Below are 27,268 nucleotides of genomic sequence, written 5' to 3' on the forward strand. Positions count from 1 at the left end.
TAGCCCCCTGCCCCGAAGGACCTAGGCAACGCCAGGTAAGTCTTCTAGTTTTCTATGTTTGAAAGATCACAAACTGTAGGAAAAATAATTGCTTTTTTTTTTTTTAAGACATTTTTTCTTGCACTGTCTTTGTATCACTTAGTTAACTGGCAGCATGAGTTTGTTAATCTTCAGAGTGGGCTCTCTGGCCTATAATGAGTTGGATGATGAGCAGAAGTGGCATTGATTCTAAAGGAAAATCTTCTAGGAGACGATTAAATTAAACATTACTAGTCTATTTGGTTTTTGTGAGTACTTGTTGGGCATTTGTTTGTTTTTTAAGAAGGTTGTTGTCAAGAGCTTTAAAGCCGTTGACTGGGTACTCTTTTATTGCAAAGTCATAAAAATAGGAATAAATGGGTAGCCATATTTGGAATTGACATTCTTTAAGATAGTAATTTCCTTTTTTCAGTACAACCTTTAGCCATGGATTTTTGGTATTTTTGCTTGGGGCAGATATTCTTATGAAGAATAATCCTTCTTTCATTATGTTTACAAAACTATTTAAAACTACAAAATCAACTTTGTTCTTTTTACTACTTTCAGAAGTGAAGCCAGCTTGCATATTTAACAGTGTGGAGTATTATGATGGTGACATGTTTCGAATGGATGCCTGCCGTTTCTGTCGATGTCAGGGTGGCGTCTCGATTTGTTTCTCGGCCCAGTGTGGCGAGTTGCACTGTGACAGGTACTATGTTCCAGAAGGAGAGTGCTGTCCAGTTTGTGAAGGTAATTACTTCCTTATTAATCACTTAGTACAGCTGCTCTTTCGTTTTTCTAAGTGGTAAGGAGCACTCAGAACTAGTATGCATTGTTGCATTTTGTCCTTCTTTTTAAGACTTAGCGATATAAGGATGGCAGTTTTTTGTCCAAATTATCTTCTACTATTGATGGCTGCCGTGTTTGGTGCGGGGCTGCCATTGTCTCCACTCCTACCATAGCTGTGTCATGCAGAGTACAGGCATAAACACAATGATTTAAAATTCCCTAATTACTCCTGAAAGCCTTGTATTGTGCAGGCTGCTTCTTGATTCTGTATCCACATAGGTAGATGGACAGCTCTGTTGGAAAACTCTCCCATTCATTAACAAAACAAAACACTCAGACTTTCTCTGTCTCCCATCGCAAACAACATGGATTGCTCTGTTTGCATTTATGGCAGTTAATTTCCAAAGTTAAAAAGCATATAGCATGCTTGTGGTACCAGTCTAATGCAATCTGAGAATGAGTTGTTCTGTCTCTCTTTTTGACTGCCTTCTCTGCTTGCCAGGCAGCTGTGATCTCAGTCACTCTGAATGACGGTTTCATTGACCTAAAAAGGATCCTATAGGAAGTCAGACACTAGCCTCCAGCTTGCACTAACACTGGGGCACGAAATTATTTGATGCATCATTTGCCAGCCATGTTTCCAAAGACAGCTACCGCTCTTAGGTGTCTGACACTGCCTAAACTTGAGTGAGTTGGGGCCAAGAATCCAGGGGAGAGCTCCAACCTTGTTCTTTTTCCCTTACACTTTTAATGAAGGTGATCCAGATGAGTTATGAATTGCCTAGTGGGAGCACCTGCCCCTTAACTGACGTGTTCAGTATGTTCAATATGTATTAATTTGATTCTGTAAAGGCCCTTAGGGATTTGAGTCTTGTTTCTTTCAAATCTTTTGTGAACAAGTGAGATAAAGCAGGATGCTCAATTTAATCATGTTCAGATCATGGGACAGGCAATGTCTTCACCAAAGAGATGACTTTCTCTCTTTGATTTGACAGAAACTCCTGTTTGTTTAATATCAGAGCACTCTGTAAGACTCCTTGGTTTGTCCCGCTCTGGTGGATTTGTTTTTCTTGTTTGAGGGATTTTTCCTGGTTGTAGGATGGGAATATATACTGTCATTGTTTTTTGTGATGTTCTTCTTTTGTAATTAATGAATATACATTTGTATGAATAAGGATATGTCTACATTTGTACAGCTGCACTGTAGCTGATGAAGGCACTGTGTGCCGATGGGAGAGCATCTCTCACTGACATAGCGCCAGTGTGGACTGCTCTTAGATCGCTATAACTTGTGTTCCTCAGCGGGTATCTTGTTCACACTCCTGAATTATGCAAGTTGGGTTGACTTAGGACAGGTCTGTATTACTGCTTAACAGTCAAAGTCTGGGTTCTGTTCCTAGCTCAGCTGCAGAATCATTGTGTGATATTGGATAAGTGCCTTAAACTTTCTGTGACTCTATCTTTCTATCTGTAAATAAGGATTTTATTTATTATTATTATTATTATTTTACAGTTTTCTACCTCTCACTAGTGGTGATAAATTTGGTACCATTTCTAAGATACATTAAGATCTTTTTTTTTTAAAGGGGGGGCTATAAAAGTTAAATTGTTGCTGTTGGTGTTACTTAAGTAGAAATAGTTAACTGAACCTTGTGTCTAGATCTTGTTTTTAGTCTAAGGTGTTTAGTTTAGTTTTTTAATTTGGCCTTGTGTCATACATCAGGCTCTTTCTTCATTTGTCTGGCTGTCTGATGTTGGTCTGGCTTGCTTTTTATATACCTCCTTTTCTGGTATGGTTTCCCATGTCCCCATTTCAGGGAAGTATGGTCTCTGCCTTTCAGTATCTGGCAAACAAAATATTTGTTCCCTTCTTCTGTACATCCCTTTTGACTCATTTGTGTCCTTTTGGGTGAGGTTACCTAATTGGCTCTCTCAAGGATTATAATTTTACTACTTCTCTTGGTGTGGTGGGGCATGCCTGCACCTGTTGTCTTTGCCCTTATACAGTTCCTTGATCTTCCTCTCATAGCTGTCACCCTGGAGATAATTTATAGTGCTCTGCCTTACTACCTTTTACATAGAAAAACTTGAAAAACAATTAATAGTCTGGCAACATCTTAAAGATTAACAAAACATGTAGATGGTATGAGTTTTCGTGGGTATCCTAGGTATCACGAAACCTCGTGATACCATCTACAAGTTTTGTTAGTCTTTAAGGTGCTGCCAGACTATTTGTTGTTTTTCAAGTTTTTCCTGTTACAGACTAACTTGGCTACCCCTCTGTACCTTTTACGTATTCATGCAGTTATACTGCGTACACAGTCATTCAGCATCACTATCTTTTCATCCCAGGTGGTGGAGGTGGGAGAAGTCTCTCCATCCACATTGCTCCCTTTACCAGACCCAGCTAGCCTTTCTCTCTTTTGCTTCTCCTCCACTGTGCACTTCCTTCTGGTGCCCTTTTATCTGTTCACCTTGTTAATAGGCTAATTAGCTCAAAGTACCTGGTCCCATTGTGATCTGGTAATCGGGAATTTCCTTAATCAGGCTCTCTCTGGGGTGACTAATTCTTTAAACACTGATCAGAGTGCTTGTTCAATTGCTGATTTCCAGCACTCTGTTGCAATTGGGTATAAAGCCTCTTATAACCCAAATATATCAAATTCTGTCCAAATGGCAATTAGCAGTCTCCACTGATTGTATGGCAACATTTTTCTTTTTGAATTTCTGAAGTGGTGTATGTTTAACAGAAGTTCGAAAGACAATAGTTAAAGACTTAATTTTTGATTTGGTGCAAATATTACACATCATTGGTTGTATTTTTTTCTCTTTCCTTCTGCTTCTGTTTTGAATGCTTCGGATTTTTTATGGCCTTTCTTATCTTTTCCTCTGTGTTTTCTTTCTTGGTGCAGTGGCTTATTGTGTCTGCTTACATTTTCCTGATGATTTTAATTGTGTTTTCCATGGCTCCTCCATGCTCTTTCCCTTTACTTCTAAGCTCACAACAGTTGAGGCACCGGACTGGAAACTCAAGGCAGCTAACCCCTATAACTGAGTGTGCCACAAACTTTTTATACAATGATGGCCAAAGGCCAATACTATCATAATGCAAAAGTACAAGTAAGCAAAATTAAGGCTGCAAAGATTACCTTAATTCTGGTTATTCTTAACTTTTGAGGTCTTATTTTGGCAATTAATGTTCTTTAAACTTGTGAGGGCTCTAAATCATTTTTTAATTATCTTACTCCTAACTAGTACAAGTCAGACTCATTGGAAAAGAAGAAGAAGATACCTCTCTTCTCACTAAACTCTATAGGCTGGACCATGACTAGCTTTTACAAAAATGCAAGAGCACTGAGAGGCCCTCATCACCCCACATCACATTTAATAATCTTTTACAGCATAGACTATTTAGAACAAGAGAAAAGTAGAGATTGTTCCTTCAGTGATCATTTAGAAATGAATATTGTTGTGGATGTCATAGAAGAAGCCCAGTATATTACACTCCTGGAAAGGATGTAACAGTGGCCACGTTTCCCCTTGAATTAAGAGGCAGAAATCTTTGTGCAGCTTCTGCAATAGTAGTAGTTGGGCAAGGTACTAGGGTCTATCGTGGGAGCTCAATCAGTCATGGGAGGTGGAGAGCACTGGGCACGGTTTGTCAGAGAGAGAGAGAGAGCTCCCCACAGAAGCTCAGTTAAGTCGATGTTAACTGGAATGTTTGTACTGCATACTTCTGATTGATTGCCATTGAACTTGTTTGAATATGATTAATTTTCCCAGGTGTCCCATATTCTGCATAGGGACGTATGGTCACCCTAGATTTGGCACATTCATTCTGCAAGTTAGTAGGATTTGCACATACCATGTTAGGGAGAAGGTTCTGTTCTTTATTCTGCCAGAAGTGCTCACCCTAAAACCTCCTTTTTTGAATATTCTCCACATTTTATATATATTCTATTGTCACCTAATGTAGGGGTCTGAAGCTTGTTCAGTAATGAGGGGTAGGAAGGGCATAGAAATAGAGATGTATCAAAGGCAGTAGTATGTGTCGGGGCTGGAGCAGACAGGAGATGGTATGTCATGAAGCTGGCTTTTAGGCCAGCTCCCTGTGCATGCCATGCCTTCCCCTGATATAGAGGCAGCAGTGCAGGGGGGGAGGCAGGAGCCAGTACATGCAGGGAACCAACTTTTAAGCTGCCTCCCTTCACAGGCAAATGTGTAACTGCTGAAACTTTCAGTGGTTACACGTTTACCTAAATAAATACATTTTAACATCCCTAGAATTAATAATGGAAAGTGGAATACCTGCGAATAGAAGTCATGGTCTCCTCATTCCCAGAACCGCTCTCTGCTCAAAGGGCTATTGTTACTCTGTTCCATCTACAGCTCAAGTTTTGTGAAGCTGCGGAGCATCTCTCTGTAATGGAAACAAGGTATTTAGTGTTTTGAATACAGCTCTTGGTATCTTTACAAGGGCAGTTGATGAACCTCCAAGAAATGTCCCAACTTTCTCATTATTGGTGATATCACTATTTTTGACTTTTTTTTTGTTCTTAAAAATAACACTTGTTTTCTCTTCAAATGGAATTTAAGTAAGGGTAGAGGAAAGTGTGTTTGTGCACATATTGAGATGTGCTCCTTTTACTAGTCGCTTGTACTAATTATTAAAATGTTGGTTATATGTCTAATATAGAGCTAGTTTGAGTTATCACTTGTTTTGTAATCTAGAATTACTGCTTTCTTTTTTATAACAAAGGGTACGTCTACAGTACAGCGTCATTTCGAAATAAAATATTTTGAAATAACATGTCTACACACAAAATGCATTTCGAAATAACATTTGGCTATTTCAAAATAGCATGTCCACACTGAGTGGACGCTGAATCACGTTTAAGGCTGGCCGGAACCAGGTCTGGCAGGGCATCGGGTACGGAGTTACTTTGTGTGGCTGTTGCCTGAGGCTATCTGAGGCCTGTGCTTAAAGGGACCAAACCTCCTCCTCCTCTCCCGCCCCTTCCCCCCAGGAGAGCCAGTTCTCAGCTTTTACTGTTTGCTTGTGTACCTCGATGAAGGACAGCAAAGCATTTTGTCTCTGCGTTCTCTGGTTGCCGATGACGGCCACCACAGCACTCTGCAACATATGGAGCCAGAGCTGCCCCCGGGCACTCTGGTGTTTCTCATGGACGCGTTGCTGTGAGCCTGGCTGCACTTTCTGCAGGCTTCCATCTGGGAGGTCTGTCGGTGGGCTGTCACTATCCAGGAGGCCCTGCGGGAGAGCTTCCACCCTGAGGCGCACTAAGAGCCTCCACTGGGGGCTTGTGCCTCATTCCTCCCTCACGTCTTTCCACTTACCCCTCCCTAACCCCCCTTCGGGTATGTCTACACTACAGCACTAATTCGAACTAACTTAATTCGAATTAGTTAATTCGAACTAAGCTAATTCGAACTAGTGCATCTAGACCTAGAAAATAGTTCGAATTAGCGTTTTGCTAATTCGAACTAGCATGTCCACATTGAGTGGACCCTGAACCGGGGTTAAGGATGGCCGGAAGCAGTGCCGGCAGGGCATCAGGTTAGGACTTAGAGCGTGGAGCTGCTGTCTCAGGCTAGCCGAGGGCTGTGCTTAAAGGGACCCGACCCCCACCCCGGACAGACAGTTCTCAGGGGTGCCCTGCTTGCAAAGCAGTCCTGGCTTGGATTGCCCGGAGTACCCACATTGGGCACATCACAGCACTCAGACCGGCTGCACTTGCCGCAGGCTGCCATCTGGGGAGAGGAGGCAATCGGGGGGCTGCAGAAGAGGTTCCACCCCCAGAAGCCCGCAGAGCCACCCCAGTCCTCCCCATCGGGAGCTCGTATTCCATTCCTCCCTCACCTCCTTCCACTTACCCCTCCCTAGCCCCCCTTCCTGATGTACAAAATAAAGGACACGTGTGTTCAAAAATAGAATCTCTCTTTATTGAACAAAACTGGAGGAGACTGGGAAAAGGAGGTGGGAGAGGGGAATAGAGAGGGTGGGAGAGGGGAGGGCAACTACAATGATGAGGGGTTTGGAACAGGTCCCATATGAAGAGAGGCTAAAGAGACTAGGACTTTTCAGCTTAGAAAAGAGGAGATGGAGGGGGATATGAGAGAGGTCTATAAAAGCATGAGTGGGGTGGAGAGGGTGCATACAGAAAAGTTCTTCATTAGTTCCCATAATAGAAGGACTAGAGGACACCAAAGGAAAGGAATGGGTAGCAGGCTTCAAACTAGTAACAGAAAGTTGTTCTTCACAAAGCAAAGAGTCAACCTGTGGAACTCCTTGCTGCAGGAGGCTGTGAAGGCTAGAACTAGAACAGAGTTTAAAGAGAAGTGAGAGAAAGTGATGGAGGTTGGGTCCATGGAGTGGTATTAGCCAGGGGGTAGGAGTGGTGTCCCTGCCCAAAGTTTGTGGAAGGCTGGAGAGGGATGGCACGAGACAAATGGCTTGGTCACTGTCGTCAGTCCATCGCCTCCAGGGTCCCTAGGGTTGGCCGCTGTCGGCAGACAGGCTACTGGGCTAGATGGACCTTTGGTCTGACCCAGTACGGCCATTCTAAGCTCAGGGCTCAGGGTCTGGGGTCTCAGTGGACCACCTTGATTTTCATGCCAACCTGCTCCTGGGTGGCCAGGCTGGCAGCTCTCCTGCCCTAGACGGCCACTTTCCTGTGCCTAGTGCGGAGGTCGTGGATGAGGTCCATGATGTCTGCACTAGCCCAGGTGGGCGCCCGCCTCTTGCGGACCCAGGCAGGCTCCCAGGAGCCGCCAGCCTGGTCCCGGGAAGAGGCGGAGGGCTGGGTGGCAGCGGGTGGCTGGCTCGAGCCGTGCCAGGTGCAGGGTCTGCTGGCTGGGTGCTGGCAGGCTTGCACCTGGCACAGGCACCGTAGCCAGCCCGTGCCCCTTTTAGGGGTCCGGGGCCGGGAGGGGCGCAGAAGAGTTTCCCTGGTGGTGCCCAGAGTGGCCACCAGGGAAAGCTGGGGAGGGCTAGCCTCCCACTAGTTCGAATTAAGTGGCTACACAGCCCTTAATTCGAACTAGTTAATTCGAACTAGCGGTTTGCATGTGTAGCGCCTATCAAAGTTAATTCGAACTAACGTCTGTTAGTTCGAATTAACTTTGTAGTGTAGACATACCCTTCCTGATGTCAAATAAAATACATGTATTTATTTAACAAAACTGGGGGGTTGGGATGAAACTCTGGTGAGACTGGAGAAAGGAGGCGGGAGAGGGGAGGAGGAAACCTGGAAGGAGGAAGCAAGGGGATGAAGGGGGAGGGGAAGCTCAGGGCTCAGGATTGGGGGTCTCACTGGACCATCTTGATTTTCATGCAGACCTGTTCCTGGGTTTGCATGTGGCCTTTGGGGGCCAGGCTGGCAGCTATCCTGCCATAGACGGCTGCGTTCCCCCCCGTCTAGTGCGAAGATCATGGACGTTGGGGCATCCCCCCAAACTGAATAAGGTCCATGATCTCCACACTGCCATCCGCCTTCTCTGGGCCCTGTCAGGCTCCTGGGAGCTGGCAGACTGCTCCTGGGAAGTGGTGGAGGGCTGGCTGCCAGTGGCTTGTTAGCTCATGGTTTGGGGCCACTGGGTCGGGCAGTGACTGCTGGCTCTGGGCTGGCAGGCTTGGAGCTGGCACAGGCACTGTGGTCAGAGTCAACCCCTTTAAGAGCTCCGGGGAGGAGGGAAGGGAGGGAGAGTAGTGTTTTTGGTTGAGGCCACAGGGCACCCTGAGAAGGCTGGAGGCCCCCTATTTCGAAATAAGTGTCTACACAGCACTTATTTCGAAATAGCAATTTCATAATTAGGAATGAGGTTTCCCAATTTCAAAATAATCCCTCCGCTATTTCGATTTAATTTTGAAATAGTGGTTGGCTTGTGTAGATACTAGGAAAGTTATTTTGAAATAACTTTGATGTGTAGACATACCCCAATATAAAAGTTTGTAATGGAGATTCATATGCTTCCTTTTTGCGTTTGTGGTCAAAAATATATGAGAATCATTGCTAAATTTGGATGGGTTTTGTACATTCCTGAAGATCAAAACATATTTTCTTCCTAATCGTGGGAAAGCGAATGTAGCATTATTCATTTTCTGGGATGTTGAAGATGGTACGAATAGGAATTATTCCCAAACATAAGCATGATAATTACAATAACATGGCCAGAGTCACATGTAGTTCATTATCTTGAGTTACAAGGAAGCAGGTTTTTGGAGTTTTAAATTCCAACAGTTTAAACTGTGTTGTACAGAGTAATGCAAATAACTGTAATCTTTGAACTTGACCTGATACAGGCAGTCCCCGGGTTACGTACAAGATAGGGACTGTAGGTTTGTTCTTAAGTTGAATCTGTATGTAAGTCGGAACTGGCGTCCAGATTCAGACACTGCTGAAACTGACCGCCAGTTCTGACTTACATACAGAATCAACTTAAGAACCCCAGGCGTCCCCAAGTCAGCTGCTGCTGAAACTGATCAGCAGCTGATTCCAGGAAGCCCGGGGCAGAGCAACTCTGCCTGGGGCTTCCTGTAGTCAGCGCTGGTCGGTTTCAGCAGAAGCTGACTTGGGGACGCCTGGGGCAGAGCAGCTGGGGTGCTGCTGGGTTGCTCCAGTAGCGCCGCTCCTGGGTGCTACTGGACCAACCTAGCAGCACCCCATCTGCTCTGCCCCAGGCGTCCTGATTCAGCCGCTGCTGAAACTGACCAGCAGCGGCTGAATCAGGACCTGGGGCAGAGCAGCTGGGGTGCTGCCGGGTTGGTCCAGTAGTGCCCAGAGTGGGCGCTGCAGGACCAATCGGCAGCGCCCCAGCTGCTCTGCCCCAGAGTCCAAAACAAAAGCCTGGTCTGCTGGGGGGGGGGGGAGCACACTAGCTGCCCCCCCCCTCCCCAGTAGACCAGGGACACGGGGAGCAGAGCCTCTGAGGCTTTGCTCTGGCAAAGCCTCAGAGGCGAGGGACCCCGCCGCGGCTGCGGCTTCAGTCCGGGAGCCTGTGGTCTGCTGGGGACGGTCCCCAGCAGACCACAGGCACCCAGATTGAATCGGCAGCAGCGGCGGTTCCCCGCGCCTCTGAGGCTTTGCTCTGGCAAAGCCTCAGAGGCGCGGGACCCCCCCGCGGCTGCGGCTTCAGTCCGGGAGCCTGTGGTCTGCTGGGGACGGTCCCCAGCAGACCACAGGCACCCAGATTGAAGCGGCAGCAGCGGCGGTTCCCCGCGCCTCTGAGGCTTTGCTCTGGCAAAGCCTCAGAGGCGCGGGACCCCCCTGCGGCTGCGGCTTCAGTCCGGGAGCCTGTGGTCTGCTGGGGACGGTCCCCAGCAGACCATAGGCACCCAGATTGAAGCGGCAGCAGCGGCGGTTCCCCGCGCCTCTGAGGCTTTGCTCTGGCAAAGCCTCAGAGGTGCGGGAACCCGCCCGGTGCCCCTGGTCTGCTGGAGACGGTCTCCAGCAGACCAGGGGCACCGGGGCAGCTTACGAACGGGGCTTTCTCGCCCCGACTTCCGGGGCGAGAAAGCCCCGTTCGTAAGTGCGGATCCGACATAAGTCGGATCCGCGTAAGTCGGGGACTGCCTGTATTGCAAAGTAATGTTTGTAGCATGTATGTCTCTGTATATGCAAAATTGGTGGGGAGAGAAGAAAAAGTAAAAAGGGATTTTTCTGCAAAAGGCACTAAGCATGCAAGCTGATATAAATGCTAAGTCCCAAAGGGTGTAGGGGAAGGCTTACTTTATATTGTAATGTCACCAGCTGTTAATAACAACATAACCAGATGGTTTATGGGATGAATTTGTATCACCAGTGTAAATTCCTGGCCTTTCCGCAGTTTGAAAATAAAATGCATTTAGTTTGTTACTTATGTATACATAATAATGTACAAAAGTACATAAAAAGAGAGAATAAGTTCCTTAAGTATAAAAGTTTGTTTAATAAGCCAACATAGAATATAAATTAGAATACAGGCAGTCCCCGGGTTACACGGATCCGACTTACATCGGATCCCTACTTACAAACGGGGTGAGGCAACCCCACACTAGCTGCTTTCCCCCAGCAGTCCAGGGAGCCGCGAAGCTAGCGCCCCTCCCAGAAGACCAGGGAGACGCGGAGCAGCTTTTCTCAGCAGACACCTCAGCTTGAGAATAAAGGACTGAGGGAAGTGAGGTGTGGGAGAATAAAACTGAGCTCTGGAGAAATGTTTGGCTAGAGTTTCCCCTACAATATGTACCAGTTCCGACTTGCATACAAATTCAACTTAAGAACAAACCTACAGTCCCTATCTTGTACGTAACCCGGGGACTGCCTGTAATCTGGAATTGAAAGTCTCTTGACATGAGGTTTTTAATACTTTCATTTTCTAGTACAGGTTGAACCTCTCTGGTCCAGCACCCTCAGGACCTGATCCATACCAAACCAGAGACCACGGGAGGTCAATATTGTCTAGCAGCATTACCAGCAGTTTCACTGATAATTGGGCTCTTAGAAGACATGTAGGGGTAAATGAGAGCTAAATAACAGCCAAAACACTGAGAGCCAGGACTGGTGACTATAAAGAAACTTTATGGGATCACGTGAAATGTGGCCACACCCATGATAAGAGGACATCTGGCTAATTAAAATCATGCTGGCCTAGGGAGTTCCGGACTAGAAAGGTTCAGCCTGTATCCACTTCAGTTTAGTTAAAGGTGCAAAATTGTTTGTTATAACCCTGCTTTCTCTTCATTGTATGTTTATGAACAAAAACGTTTTGCAGTCAGAGGCACTGACTTTCTGTTTTCTCAGGGGATGCTGGACTCCTTACTCAACCCTGACCCTACTTCCACTCTATTGCTTCCCATTGCTGCTTCACCCCATGTCTTCCTGCCCTGTTCTGCTTCTATCACCAAGTGCACTCTGCCCTCACTCTGCCACTTCCTGTCGTATTCTTTTCCTCCCACCCCTCCAGATACTCCTGCATGCCACTGAACAGCTGGGAAGCATGGAGAGTGAGGGCAGCTAACCAGCAGGGTGGGTCCTGGGCACTTCAGCTCTGGAGCGCCCACAGTCATTGCCTATATTTTCAGATGAACGTGTCTAAATTGGCTATACTGAAAAGTTTGTGCAAAAATCCCTACAACACACACTTTCCTCTGCCCTTACATTCGATTTGAAGATTAAACAGTGTTGTTTTTAAGACCCCCAAAAAGTAAAAAATGATATCACCAATAATGAGAACGTTGGGACATTTCTTGGAGTTTCATCAAAAATCTTGTTTCTAGAGTACATAGAGGTGGTAGGTAAGTGAAGAGTATGTCCAGTGGGGTAATGAAACAAGTCTAAGAATTTCTACTTCTGTGGGGACTGTCTGCAACATGCATAGATGCAACTACTGTAGAATAGACACTTCCTAATTTTTTTCTATAATTGTGATATTCCCCTCATAACTGCAGAACTATATTATGCATTCTAACCTGCACTCTTCTAACAAATGTTTTAAATTGTAATTGCACTAATGGGCATTTATTCTATGATTGTGTTCTTGATAAGTGCACACTTTTTGATACTTGTTACTAGGCTGTAAGCAGTCTTAGATTTACCATGGGCCTTCTGACACCAAGTTGGATCTGCAGCACCCCTGATTGCCACTTCAATAATTTGTTGTTATATTTGAATTTAAGATTTGATTCAGGCATTGTGCTGGGATCACCAGAGGCCAGGAGACCCGAAGTATTGGTTTTTATTTGATTTAAAATATACATCCATCTAACATTTTGGGCATATACAGACTTTATAAAAACAATTGCAGTTCAAACCAGGTAACAAAAATAGATGCATCCCAATACCACCAACTCCAATTTGTGTATGCAGCTTCATCAGTGACAGTCATTTCTCTGTTCCAGAAAAAATGGTAGAACAAACTGTCCTTGCAGTGTGACTTGAAGATCATGGAGTTGGGCCCTCCGGGAGATAGCAGTTTCCATAATCGGGAAGCTGTCATGAAGAATGCCCTGTCTACAGCCTTCTGTGATTAAATCTAAGACTCTGCACAGATGCAGAAATCAATACCAAAAAGGTGTGGGTTCCATCGTATGAGCTCAGTCAAGCTAGTTTAACATTACTGAAAAACGTTCTTAAAAAGCATTAACTGTTATTTTCAGTTATGTTAAACTAATGAGATGGAGCTAGCACTATCGAAATTCATATTGTCTGTCAAAATAAGGCCTGAACTAGATCTCACATTTCATGGTATCATATGGAATGGTTTGTCTACACTAGCCCCCTAGTTCAAACTAGGAAGGCTAATGTAGGCATTCAAAGTTGCAAATCAAGCCCGGGATTTAAATATCCCGCGCTTGATTTGCATCTTCCCGGCCGGTCGCCATTTTTTGAAATTTACAAGTCTGGACTAACAGCCTGTATCTACACACGTCAGGGACCCAGTAGTTCGAAATAAAGCCCTAGTTTGAACTACCTGTTATTCCTCCTGGAATGAGGTTTAACAGGTAGTTCGAACTCGGGCTTTATTTCGAACTACCGAGTCCCTGCTGCGTGTAGACGTGGGCAGTTAGTCCAGACTTGTAAATTTCAAAAAATGGCAACCGGCCGGGAAGATGCAAATCAAGCGCGGGATATTTAAATCCCGGGCTTGATTTGCAACTTTGAATGCCTACATTAGCCTCCCTAGTTCAAACTAGGGGGCTAATGTAGACATACCCGAAGAGAATTGGTTTCTGAGGTAACCATGATCCAGCCCATTTGAGGTGTTGCATAGTTTAAATACCAATACTTGAAAATTCAATTGGAAATGTAGAACAGTTTGTTTGCATCCTGGACCAATTTGATTCCTGTAATAAACAGCCTTTCCAATCAGGTTCCTGTATTTTGTGCCAGATGAATTTCCAAAGAGTTGTAAAATGCAGCATATGTTAAAGTAGCCACATCTAAAGATGTCTAAAGCATGGATCCATAGTGGCAAGGTCAGCTCCTGAAAGAAAAGGACTCACTTTTTTATTTATACCTATATAGAAGAGTAACCTGAGTCTCCAGACCCATTGTCTGCCTGAGTACCAAGCCCCTGGGAACATGTTGGGTTCTTTTCCAGAAAGGGAAGAGGATTTCGAGGACAGCCTCCATAACAGTGTTATCAAATTGCACATTTATAAATATCTTCCAGGTGTGACACAGAGAATAACCTATCTCCTCTTACTATAATTTATCTTGATTTAGATCCAGTATATCCAGTTAATAACCCTGCTGGCTGCTATGCCAATGGTCAGATCCAAGCACATGGAGATCGCTGGAGAGAAGATGACTGCACTTTCTGTCAGTGTATCAATGGAGATCCCCACTGTGTTGCAACAGCCTGTGGACAGAGTTGCCTGAATCCTGTTAAAGTACCCGGAGAATGCTGCCCAGTGTGTGAAGGTAAGATATATTCACTTCAAATGCTGTTTCCCAGTAGAAGCCTTTTAGCCTGTAACCGTTTGTCTTCATGAGTAACCTTATTGTTTTGAATCATAATGGGGATTAGATGAGTTAGCTGATGCGGACCATTACTGACTTGTAGTTCAGGACAATTCTGCTAGACACTCATGCTAGCTATTTCTGATTAGTTCTAGTCCAGGCATTGTTTTATCTCAATTAACTGGCATTTCTGAGCACAATTTTGCCCCAGTTTATAGTGACAGGTCAGTCATGTGACAGGTAACTGACTCATTAGAAATTCTATCACCTATTTTCTGATGAAGATAAGCCCCAGATGTCAGTTAGCAGATACTCTCGGGGTTCTGCTAGTCACATGATCCTTGTTTAGGTTTTTGTAACACCTCAGCATCCTTAAAAGTATGAACAACATGATTAGAAATTCCCCATACCTCTTGTTTCAATAAGACTCCAAGCAATGTTATAGAAGACATTGTTTTTAAAAGTTGATATTTTTATGACATCTGGAAGATTCAGAACTCCCTTTTCTCCTCATATGTTCATAGGAGCTTACATAATGCAATCATCTCCGATATGTAACTGTTCAGCTTTAACATAATGAAAATTTGCATAACTTCTTATGAGAAGTTACGTTTCTTATCAAGAAATGTTATTAAATCGTGTTTTGGGAAAATATGTAGAAAAATATGTGTTAAACAGTAGAAATTAGAAAATTTCATGTTTCATAGGAGGAAATGGTGGCAGAGATACATTTATTTTTTCCTTGACCCTGCAAAGACTTAAGCAGATGCTTAACATTATGTTGAGGCTATTCATAGGCTAGCATTTTCAAAGGAGCCTTTTGAAAGTTGAGGAACGTGTATCTTATTGGCAATATTTATAGTGTATTATTTTGCATGGTGAGGTTGTTAAAGGAAATACAAAATTCAGCTGAATTGAGCTCCCTCAAAACTAGAATATGTTTGGGATGGTGAGGAAAAGTTCACAGAGCTAATTTCATTCTGCTGATTTTCAAAACCAACTTGTATTTTATTTTCCAAAATTTTAATAGAGTATTTGTTAAATATTTTTCACTTTCAAATTTACTTTTATTTTGAGATATTTTTGAAAAGTTTTTTAATCTTAACATTTGATTAAGTTGGTCAATTAATATTGACAATGGAAAAGATAAACAAATACAAATAAAATACAATGAACTTTCAACAAAATGGAAAGAGGTTAGTTAGAAAATAAGAAAATGTTAAGAAAATCAAAATGCTTTAATTAACATATCCATCCTTACAAATATTGCCAAAAATAGGATGAAAACTTTTTCAAGCAAAAAATATTAACCAGCATTATGTAAACCCCTGCATGAATTAGGATTTCCTTGATGAAAAATGAATGTATAGATTGAGGTGTTTTTTGTTTTGCTGTACATAATTCTAAAAATATACTATTTTGTTAATAAAATATGTAAACTCAATTGATGTTCCTCACTTTAAGCTGCCTCTGGTATGCCTCTGTTACCTCATACACATATATATTTAAGAGTTCACTCGGTGGTTCATACAAATCTCATTAAATTCAATGGGAGTCTTTCCAATGTCTTCAATCAATTATGGATTAGGCTCTGAATAACAGAGAGCTTTAAAAACTTTGATCATTGAACGTTTCCACAAAATATTCTGTATTTGAGTTGAAGCCAGTGTTTCCAACAACTGTCTGAACTCCAATAAGAATGTATTGTGCAAGCCTCAGAGATTTAGTTGTATATTAATCTTATGAAACCAGTAAAGGAACTCACTAAGCATGATAGTGGTATTTACTACAATCAGTGCTTTTCTGTAATGGATGTGGAATTACTCCTCAGTGTGTGGTCTGTGGAAAAATATCGGTGCTTAGCCCAGTAGTATACTGATCGTAAACTGAGTTATAGTATAAACTAGGGATGTAATGTGTAGTCGATTAACTGATAAGCAAAAGCTTATAGGTTAAACCTCCCCTCCCACCTCCCGCCAGTAAAGTTTTTAGCAGGCTTAGTCCTCTTCGTTTAAAGTGTATTAGGAGCCAGGTGAGCAGACAGCCTGGCTCAGTTCCAGCTCACGCTGGGTCTGGGACCTACACCCACTGTGGCTCTGCATTTGAAGTGCATTAGGAGCCAGGTGGCCAGGCAGCACAGATTAGCTCCAGCGCAAACCCTCCACCCTTCCCCGGACAGGGGCTGCTGCCACCCCACACTGCTGATACAGAGGCAGCAGCGCAGAGTGGCTGGGGGCTCCTCGGGAATGAGCCTGGAATGCACTGGCTGCCGGCCCTGCCCCCGGGTACTATAGAATAGTTGACTAACTGATAAGAATTCGTGAGGTTACTTGACTAGTCAATTAACCGATATTTAACATTCTGAGTATAAACCAGACATAAGTTTATTAACTAAGAAAGGGTATATTTTAAGTGGCTGAAGAGATAGCAAACAGAGCAAAGAAGAGCGTAAATTCAACATCTCCTGATACTGGAATTGTAAGGTCCCTCTTCAGCTTACCCTTTCCACATTAAAAGGAAAAGAGAAGCAAGTAAATGTTCTCCAACCTAAACACATCATAGAGAGGGTTAAAGCAGAGGAAACATTTGTATGAAATTTCAACATTATTCTTTCTCTCTGTTTTTATATATTATAAAATATATTTTAAAATGAAGACACTATCTGAAATTGAAGGAAATAAAATGAGGGGGGTTCAAAATCATGAAATCTTACCCTAAAAATAAGAGGTTCCTCAAATACATTATATTTATCTTTTGACTTCCTGGATCCATTTTTTATTTAACATTTATACTCAAGCCAAAATGTGAATGAGCTAGCTGCCTTAATTTCCCTGGAGATATATATATATATATATATATATATATATATATATATATATATATATATATATATATATATATATATATATATATTTGGTCTGTCTCAGCTGCTAGCTTTCATTTCTTTGTCGAAATGTGTGTCTTTTACATAATTGGCTGAGTTTGTTTTTTTTAAATTAACTCCAGGCAAATACCTGCTTACAACAGCATTTTGTAATTAACAGGCACTGAAGCAAAAGTATAAACATCTGCTGATTTGCAAATCTAGAAAATGGGAGGTTTCTATATTGTCAATTTGTTTTAGATCACAGTTGCTCATCTTGAACAATATGAAGCAGAAGTATGTTGTTAGAACATGAATTTTATAAACCGATTATTGCATGCCCTTTTGTATAAGACTGGAAATTATGAGAATCAGTTTTTACATAGGGGCGGGCTGTGTCTACATTGGCACCCCTTTCCGGAAAAGGGATGCTAATGTAGACTTTGGAATAGGCAAATCCGCAGGGGATTTTAAATATCCCCCGCAGCATTTGCATTAACATGGCTGCCGCTTTTTTCTGGCTTGGTATAAGTAGGAATAGGAAAAGGGATGCTAATGTAGACTTTGGAATAGGCAAATCCGCGGGGGATTTAAATATCCCCCGTGGCATTTGCATTAACATGGCTGCCGCTTTTTTCCGGCTTGGTATAAGTAGGAATAAGAAATCCTCTGGAAAAGGCTTTATTTTCCGGAGAATAACGTCTAGACTGGCGCTTTTCTCCGGCTTTTCCCCAAGCCGGAAAAAAGCGGTAGCCATGTTAATGCAAATGCCGCGGGGGATATTTAAATCCCCCGTGGATTTGCCTATTCCAAAGTCTACATTAGCATCCCTTTTCCGGAAAGGGGTGCCAATGTAGACGTAGCCGAGGTGTTTTAAATTGTGGATTAATAGTACCACTTCTCTCTTTTGAATTTAGAATAAAAAAGAGGATCTGGATAGATAAAGGTGTTGATAATAGGATAGTGGAATCTTACTTTGAGTGGTGTCACCATGCTCCCACTTGGCCTTAGTAACTCTGGTATTGAATTCTGAAATCTTCTGAAGAATATTTTCTCTTGTGTCACTCCTTTACTTCCCCACATGGAAGATTCCATATGTATAAAAAGAGCATTGTCCCCAACTGTCCCTCAGTTCCTTCTTAACTGCAAGTAGTGTTGATTGCTTGGATCATGCACAGTATTCTTGATTCTTCCCTCATCGGTTCTTCTTTTTCTCTTACCCTCTCAGGACTTGTTTGTTTGTTTAGGTTGTCAGCACAGATTTCATTTACCAGACATGAAATTATCCTCTTCTGTCATGGATATCATCTGAATCTATATAAAGCAGGGGTGGGCAATAATTTGTGACCGAGAATGACTCAGAGATTTTGGAAAATGGTCAAGGGCTGCATTCTTCCTTGATATTAATGGAGGAGATGCAGGGTCTGGGATGGAGGTTGGGTGCAGAAGGGAGCTTGGGGTAAGGAACTGGGGTGTAGAAGGCAGAATGGAGTCTGGGAGAGAGTTTGAGTGAAGGAGGCGGTTGTGACCTAGGGCAGGGACTAGAGTACAGGGGTTTGGGATTTGACCTAGGGTAGGAGGGGACTGTGATCCTGGACAAGAGATCGGGTGCCAGATGTGGGAGGGGGCATGGATGCCAGAGGGTTTGGGTATGTTGAGTGGGGGAGGGAGGGGGGACAGTTGGGGAAGGGAGGGGCTGGGGTGCCAGAGGCAGGCTCAGGCCTGGAGACTTGCCAGCCAACAGCCATACCAGCTTGCCTGCCTGCAGAGCTAAAGGCTTACAGAGTTTAAAATGTTTCCCAGCCAAACGGCTTCCTTGCTCGGCCATGTGCTTCAGTGAATAACTGAACTGAGGAGAGGGGTGTATCATTCTTCTTAGCTGCCTGTTATTCGCACAGGCAGCTCCCATTGGCCAGTTTCTGAAATCAGCCAATGGGATTGTGCTGGAGGTGGGGGCAGCTCCTGAAGTTTTCCCCCTCCTCTCCAGTTTTGAAATAGGAAAGGGGCCTGGGCAGCAGCATTTCTGAGTGGCGTGCAGGGCAAGCTGGAAAGCCTTCCTGGGGCTTCCTGCTGCCTTCGTAGGCCGGATCTAGTGGCTTGGTGGGCTGGATCCAGCCGGTGGGCTGGATCCAGCCCGTGGGCTATATTTTGCCCAGGCCTGATATAGAATGAGAGAGGTGCAGGGGCGGATATAGGGCAGGGTGAATGGGGCGGCCGCCCCAGGCCCTGCGCTTCAAAATGCCCCGTGCATGCGCCATGGCGCCACCACGCATGCGCATGGTGTCACTGTGCATGCGCCGTGGCAAAGGGGGGGGCCATGAAATTATGCTGCCCGGGGCCCCGCAAAACGGTCATCTGCCCCTGGAGAGGTGCCTCTCTCTCTGCTGTTAGGAATGCTTCTTGAGCTCAGTTGAAGAAATCTGGCAACATCTGAAAGTGCATCACTGGCTTTGGAGCCTTTGCCTGGTTTTAAGTGGTGTCCAGTTCTCTAGTCTTAACTGTCTTCCTGAGGCTAGTGTCAAGGACCCAGCAATATCAACACAGAGTGGAGGTCCCAGCACCACTGACATAACACCAAGATCCCTAGATCCCTCCTGGTTGACCTAAATTTGTGTGTGGGATCTGGCACCATAGACTCTAGTGAACCAAGGGTGGTTAGGTTCTCACTGTATAAATAGCACTAATCCATACACATTCAACTGAATCCAGTGCCTACAATCTAGCACTGTGTGTGATGAGTCAGGGCCCCTGGGAAATCACCTGGGGTGCTTGGACACCACTGAGCCACCCCTCTTCTCTGCCAGCCATGGGCCCCTTTTAACTAGTCTTGATGCCCAGATATTCACACTCCCCCTTTGCGGTACAAACCCCAGTTTAAGTGAAGTTTGATTCTTTCTGATGAACCAGAGGTTCGAGGATTGTCTAGGGGTGGTTTTTTGTGGCAAGGGATTGGGGCTACGAAGGAGGAAGGCCTGAGACTTAAATGCACTTAACTAATTACAAACTGTATTAACTACAATATGATTATATTAAATCACTGTCTCTGATTCACCCAGCGCAGCATGCAAAAAAATATATAAAAATAAAACCAATACAGCAATAATAAAAACTCCCGTAGCCAATCCTTCTGTGGTTATCTTTGAACAGCTGGTGGAGTTAGTCATTAATCTACATATACTTAACAACCTCTAAATATGAAACGGTTAATACAAAATAGTAAGCAATACTCACAAGCCCAGAAACAATTACGATGCACAGACACAAAATAACGCGTAGCATGCTCCGGATTCATACACCCTTTCGTGATTCGGTGGGTGGGAGGCAGCCTTGAGTGATCAACCCCTCAGCCAGGCTGGATGATACGTGCCTTCTATTTTTCATACGGAACCTCCTCGAGCTTAGGGCTCAGGGTGCTTTATACTATAATTTTGACATCCCGTGCCATATTAGGGTTCAACTTTAGTTGATACTATGATTTGATATCCAGTACCATATTAGGGTTCCTTCCTGTTTGATATGACATCTGCCTCAAGGCATTGTGGTCAGTGCCTGATGCAGACATGATTGGCACCTGTGAAAGCTAGCTATGTTTTTTCTTTCCCTGTTCCAGGTGCTTATTAACTGGTGTATTATGACAGCTCATTTCCCTTATTCCTATCTTGTCCTGTTTTTAGAGCTCTTTAACCTAACTTTTTTCCCTACTCTTATCTTCCTGGCCCAGGTGTTTGCCAAGTTCAGTTCTGTTTACTGAGAACTGTGCTGAGCACCGGATGGAATTCAAGCTCTGTCTCTGGATCCGCCTCAGCAGCCTGTGTTTTTTCTTATGAGGGGCTTTTGTGTGGCAGTATGGACAATACGCGCGAGGCCATGGTCAAAAGGACCTGCTACACGACACTTTCCTCATTGTGAAGGAAGTTAAACACAGGCTTGCACCTCTTCCCCTCAGTTAGAAATTACACAAACCAGTTTATAGTATAAACTAGAAATAAGTTTAACAACTAAGAAAAGGTGTATTTTAAATGTTCAAAGAGGGAGCAAATAGGGCAAAGCAGGTTACTAAGAAAATCATAGAAAGTATGCACTCTAAGCTAGATTCACTAAAAAAAATCTAGTTACATGTATGATTCACAGGCCAGACACCCTTCCAGCCTGGACCCAGTCCTTTCCCTCAATTCAATCGTAGTTGTTTCCAGCAGTCATCTTGGGTGGGATAGCTGGGGAGAACTGACAGCCGTGATTATCTCACTCTTCACCTGTAAATAGGATTTGCATAAGGCAGAAGTCCTTCGTCATAGTCCAGTATCAGGTGACATGGTCATATGTTTCTGTGGTGCCCCTGTAGCTGTTCTTCAGAGCCCAAGCCTATATATCTCCCCAAGTCTCTTTTGCAGGGTTGTTATAACTAGCTGGATATTCATTCTCCTGGAGATATCAGAGGGTATTCAACTGATACAAAGTATCCACAGCATGTCTGCAGATTACCTTTTTGAAGGTAATTGAAGCTCTCTAAGTGCTTGAAGCAAATATTTGTTTTTCATGGTGGTCGGATCTGGGTGAGTAAAATTGTGTTTGCTCCTAATATTCTCTCAGCTGCCAGCCAGAGCTGAGGTTTATTTTGGCACCTTTGCAGCCCTTGTTCACCTAGTGCTCTTTAACCAAACTTCATAAAATCTACTGTTTGCTAATCTCCTCCAAGTAGGGATATGCACAGGCCACTTGAAGAGGGAGGTTACATATCAGCAACTGCTGTTCTATGAGAATGCTGCCTCTGCAAATTCACTCACTACTCACCTTTCCTACTTTTTCCATGTCTTGCATTAAGAATCCAAAATTAGGGCTAGTTTGGACATCCTACAATTTATTATCATCATCATCCCTCAGTATTGCATCATGGGGAAGTGTGGGACTTTTTTTTAATAATGAAGCCTACATAATTTTTAATAAAGACTACAAGATCTTTACGCTTAAAAAAGGGGAAGTTACTGTCTAAAAGTTATCCCTGTAAGTCACCAATAAATCTTGACCATGAACAGATGCTATAGATTTATCATTGAATCATAGAATCCTAGGGCCGGAAGAGACCTCAGGAGGTCATCGAGTCCAGCCCCCTGCCCAAAGAAGGACCAATCCCAACTAAACCATACCAGTTAGGGCTTTGTCAAGTCGAGATTTAAAAACCTGAGGGATGAAAATTCGACCACCTCCCTGGGTAACCCATTCCAGTGCTTCACCACCCTCCTAGTGAAATAGTTTTTCCTAATATCCAACCTAGACCTCCCCCACTGTAACCTGAGACCATTGCTCCTTGTTCTGCCATCCGTCACTACTGAGAACAGCCTCTTTCCATCCTCTTTGGAACCTCCCTTCAGGAAGTTGAAAGATGCTATCAAATCCCCCATCACGCTTCTCTTCTGCAGACTAAATAAGCCCAAATCCCTCAACCTCACCTCGTAGGTCATGTGCTTCCAGCCCCTTAATTATTTTGGTTTCCCTCCACTGAACCCTCTCCAATGCGTCCACATCCTTTCTATAGTGGGGGGCCCAGAACTGGACACGATACTCCAAATGTGGCCACACCACTGCCTGAATAAAGGGGAATAATCACTTCTCTAGATCTGCTGGAAATGCTCCTCCTAATGCACCCCAATGTTCCATTAGCCTTCTTGGCTACAAGGGCACACTGTTGACTCATATCCAGCTTCTCATTCACTGTAATCCCCAGGTCCTTTTTTGCAGAACCTTTACTTAGCCAGTCGATTCCCAGCCTGTAACAATGATTGGGTTTCTTCCGTCCCAAGTGCAGGACTCTGCACTTGTCCTTATTGAACCTCATCAGACTTCTTTTGGCCCAATCCTCCAATTTGTCTAGGTCACTCTGGACCCTATCCCTGCCCTCCAACGTATCTACCTCTCCCCCTAGCTTAGTGTAATCTGCAAACTTGCTGAGAGTGCAATCCATCCCCTCATCCAGGTCATTAATAAAGATTTTGAACAAAACCAGCCCTAGAACTAATTCTTGAGGCACTCCACTTGAAACCGATTGCCAACCAGACATCGAGCCGCTGATCACTATCTGTTGGGCCCGATAATCTAGCCAGTTTCTATCCACCTTGCAGTCCATTTATCCAATCCATACTTCCTTAACTTGCTGACAAGAATATTGTGAGAGACCGTATCAAAAGCTTTGCTAAAGTCAAGGTGTATATCACATCCACCGACTTCCCCATGTCCACAGAGTCCATTACTTCATCATAGAAGCTAATCAGATTGGTCAGGCATGACTTGCCCTTGGTAAATCCAAGTTGGCTGTTGCTGATCACTTTCCCCTCTTCCTAGTGCTTCAAAATGCATTCCTTGAGGATCCCCTCCATGATTTTTCCGGGGACTGAGGTAAGGCTGACTGGTCTGTAGTTCCCTGGATTGTCCTTCTTCCCTTTTTTAAAAATTGGCACTATATTTGCCTTTTTCCAATCATCTGGGATCTCTCCCAATCTCCATGAGTTTTCAAAGATAATGGCCAAAGGCTCTGAAATGACATTTGCCAACTCCCTCAATACCCTCGGATGCATTAAATCCAGACCCATGGATTTGTGTATGTCTTTTCTAAATAGTTCTTAACATGTTCTTTCTTCACTGCTGTCTTGTCCCTCTCAGTCTTCTCTTTTCTGAACTAAACAAGCCCAGTTCTTTCAGTCTTCCATCATAGGTCATGTTTTCTAAACCTTTAATAATTTTTATTGCTTTTCTCTGGACCTTCTCCAAGTTGTCCACATCTTTCTTGAAACGTGGTACCCAGAACTGGACACAATACTCCAAATGAGGCCTGATCAGCACAGAGTAGAGCATAAGAATGGCTTCTTGTGTCTTGCTCACAACACATCATGTTTACTTTTTTTGCAACAGCTTCAGACTGTTGACTCATATTTAACTTGTCATCCACTATAACACCAAAATCCCCTTCAGCAGTCCTTTTTCCAAGACAATCACTTCCCATTCTGGAAGTGTGAAATTGATTGTTCCTTCCTAAGTGGAGTACTTTGCATTTGCCCTTATTAAACTTCATCCTATTTACCTCAGACCGTTTCTTTAGTTTGTCCCAATCATTTTGAATTTTGCCCCTATCCTCCAAAGCACTTGCAATCCCTCCCAACTTGGTATCATCTGCAAACTTAATAAGCATACTTTCTATGCCATCATCTAAATTGTTGATGAAGATATTGAACAGAACCGGCCCCGAAACAGACCCCTGTGGAACCCCATTTGTTATGCCCTTCCAGCATGATTGTGAACCGTTAATAACTACTTTCTGAGAACAGTTATGCAGCCCATTACGCACTCAATTCATGAGTTTTTTAATCTTCTATCACTAGTGGATTTGGTGTGTCTCCATCCCCAGATGCGCTTCGATTTTTGAGAAAAGCTTTCAGGGCTTTTCTCTGGTTGTTGTCTTTCTCCTTTCTTTTATGCTTTCTCATGCTGAGATTCATGCTTCGCTGTGATTTGTTATTACAACAAGATGATCCTTTACTCTGACTGATTTCTCATATATTTTGGTGTTATAGGAGTTAATTGTAAATTGCTTTTTCCTTGAATAGCAGACCTTTTAATCCATCACATTGTTGGATGTTTTGATTGATTGACATTCATTACTGTATGCATCTCCAAGAGCTTTCTTGTTTTGGGTATAAAATTAGATTTTCTTCTCTTAATGCCACTTGATAACTTTGGCAGTTTACTGTACTACTGATACATATTAGTAGTACAGGTTGAAACTCTGAAATCCAGGATTCTCTGGTCCGGCAACATCTGTGGTCCAGAAGGATTGTGGATGTTGCTGGATCAGAGAGCCCTGATGCCTGGAAGTGTGAACCCCATCCCCGGGGAGCCCTGGAGCTCCTGCGGAGCAGCAGCAGGACCAGTGAGTGGCCAAAGTGGTGCTGCCGGCAAGCCCAGTCCCCAGGCAGCACTGGCCGGTGGGGCAGCAGCAGGACTGCTTGGGCAGGAGAGAAGCGGGGCCGCAGAAGCTGGGTAACTCTGTCCTGGAGAGTTCCAGCAGGCCAGAGCTCAAGTCTGCACCCTGCAGTTTGGAACCCAGTGACTGTGGGGCTGGAGCAGAGCCAACTGCAAGGAGGGAGAGCATCTTTGGAGGCTTTTGACCAGGGACCTCCCCATATCCAGCAAACTTCCTCATTCGGGATAGGTCAGGTCCTGAGGGTGCTGAACAAGGAAGGTCCACCCTGTAATACTATTTTCTCCCCATCCGCATTTGAATTGAATGGCTTCTTTCTCCCCATTGCCTGGGTGCGAGAGATTGAGAGCCCAGGAGAGGTAGTTCCTGGTCTCACTCCAGACCAGAGCAATCATTACAGACAAAGTCCAGCTTTGCATGCTCAGTTTCTCTGCAAGAGATGGCACTTGCACATTTCGATCTGTGTGCCATCAACAGATCCCGGTCGTCAACCTGGGAGTCTAGAGTTGACTGTATGAATCTCTACTGCATGAGCTAAAGCCCCAATGCCTTAGCTAAGGCTGCAGCACAGTCCTTAATCTCTAAGGGTATGTCTACACTACCCTGCTAGTTCGAACTAGCGGGGGTAATGTAGTCATCCGCAGTTGCAAATGAAGCCCGGGATTTGAATTTCCCGGGCTTCGTTTGTATGAAGCCGGCCGGCACCATTTTTAAATGTCGGTTAGTTCGAACCCCATGCCGCGCGGCTACACACGGCACGGAGTAGCTAGTTCGGATTAGGCTTCTAATTCGCGTGGCATGGGGTTCAAACTAGCCGGCATTTAAAAATGGCGCCGGCCGGCTTCATGCAAATGAAGCCCGGGAAATTCAAATCCCGGGCTTCATTTGCAACTGCGGATGACTACATTACCCCCTCTAGTTCGAACTAGCGGGGTGGTGTAGACATACCCTAAGTGGTCTCGATGACAGTAGAAGGGACAGAACACTACACCTTGGAGGCAGATGGTTACATATTTCTCCTAGCTGAGGAGGTGTGTCTGCAGCTTCAGAGACTTCCCAGTTGATAATCCAGAGGAACTCCCATGTGCAACACAGACAGACCCAGGATATAAATGCTCAGTGATCAATCTTAAGAGATTTTAGCTGTTAAGTTCTACCAAAATTATTTTCCATATAAATTCAGCATGAGGTAGACACCCAGCATGGAGAATTTCAGCCTGAACAGTTAATGTTTGATAAAATAATAAGTCACTAGTAATGGGAATATATGACCCATGAGTCAGGTCCAGGCCCTGGCTTCCTTTGATTCAGCCCACAGCAAAGCTTTGGGGCTTCCCCTCTCCCAGCAGGGTGACCCAGCACTAGTGCTCTAGCCCTGCTGTAAATCTCACTGCTTTGGTGCCCACTCCCCAAGGGCTGGAGCATTAGCATAAGCTCACCCCCCTGTGGGGGAGGAGGGGGGAAAGTCCTGAGTCTTCCCTTAGTCCAGATCAAGGGAAGTTGGGGCAGTTGTTTTTATAATTCTTAGTTATTTTTTGCACTACCATAAAATTTAGCAGCCCTAATTGTTGTACAAATACAGAACAAAAAGATGGTCCCTACTATGATGGGTTTACAGATAAAGTTACCTTATTATCGCCATTTTCCAAAACTGATAATCCCAGTTTAATCAGTGTCTCCATCTGTACCCTTCATTCCATTTATCATCTTAGTTGCTGTGGACAGAAAGCTCAGTATAGGCATCTGCTTCAAACTACCAAATCTGGGGAAAGATAATAGTGAAAAATTTCTGGACCCAATCTTATGGCAATCTAATCCAGAGAACAACACACTATTCAGCAGATGCTCTTCATCAAGGGATTCCTAAGTGACAGAGAAATCATAAACCTCCAACTAGATCTGTTACTTTCTCATGGAAAGGAAAAAATTGAAAATACAAGGGCAAATTTGGAAGACATAATCACAGGCTATGATAGTAAATTCATCATAGTAAAGGAATAAATTACCAGCCTGCAGCAGTTCAAGAATATTTGATTTAAGGAATTAAGAACTCTAATTTCTAATGGAAACTACCACCAAGCCACAATAGACTTTTTTTTTTTTAGACTAAATGAAAAAAAGGGTGGCAGGACAAAAAATAAGAGTAGGGATAGTGTATCAAGTAAGCAGAAT

General features: G+C 44.0%; 1 protein-coding gene across 3 annotated transcripts in view; it reads left to right on the forward strand.

The window, feature by feature from the left end:
• The window catches only part of CRIM1 (cysteine rich transmembrane BMP regulator 1), a 327,869-nt gene that overhangs the window by 199,581 nt on the left and 101,020 nt on the right, over positions 1–27,268 (forward strand). For all 3 annotated transcript variants that reach the window (XM_075924932.2, XM_075924933.2, XM_075924934.2), the window contains 2 exons: positions 586–768; positions 14,028–14,225. In XM_075924932.2, coding sequence (XP_075781047.1) covers positions 586–768; positions 14,028–14,225 — 381 coding nt within the window. The remainder of the gene's footprint in view (positions 1–585; positions 769–14,027; positions 14,226–27,268) is intronic.

The sequence above is a fragment of the Pelodiscus sinensis genome, chromosome 3 (genome assembly GCF_052426305.1).
Source record: "Pelodiscus sinensis isolate ZL-2025 chromosome 3, ASM5242630v1, whole genome shotgun sequence".
Lineage (NCBI taxonomy): Eukaryota > Metazoa > Chordata > Testudines > Trionychidae > Pelodiscus > Pelodiscus sinensis.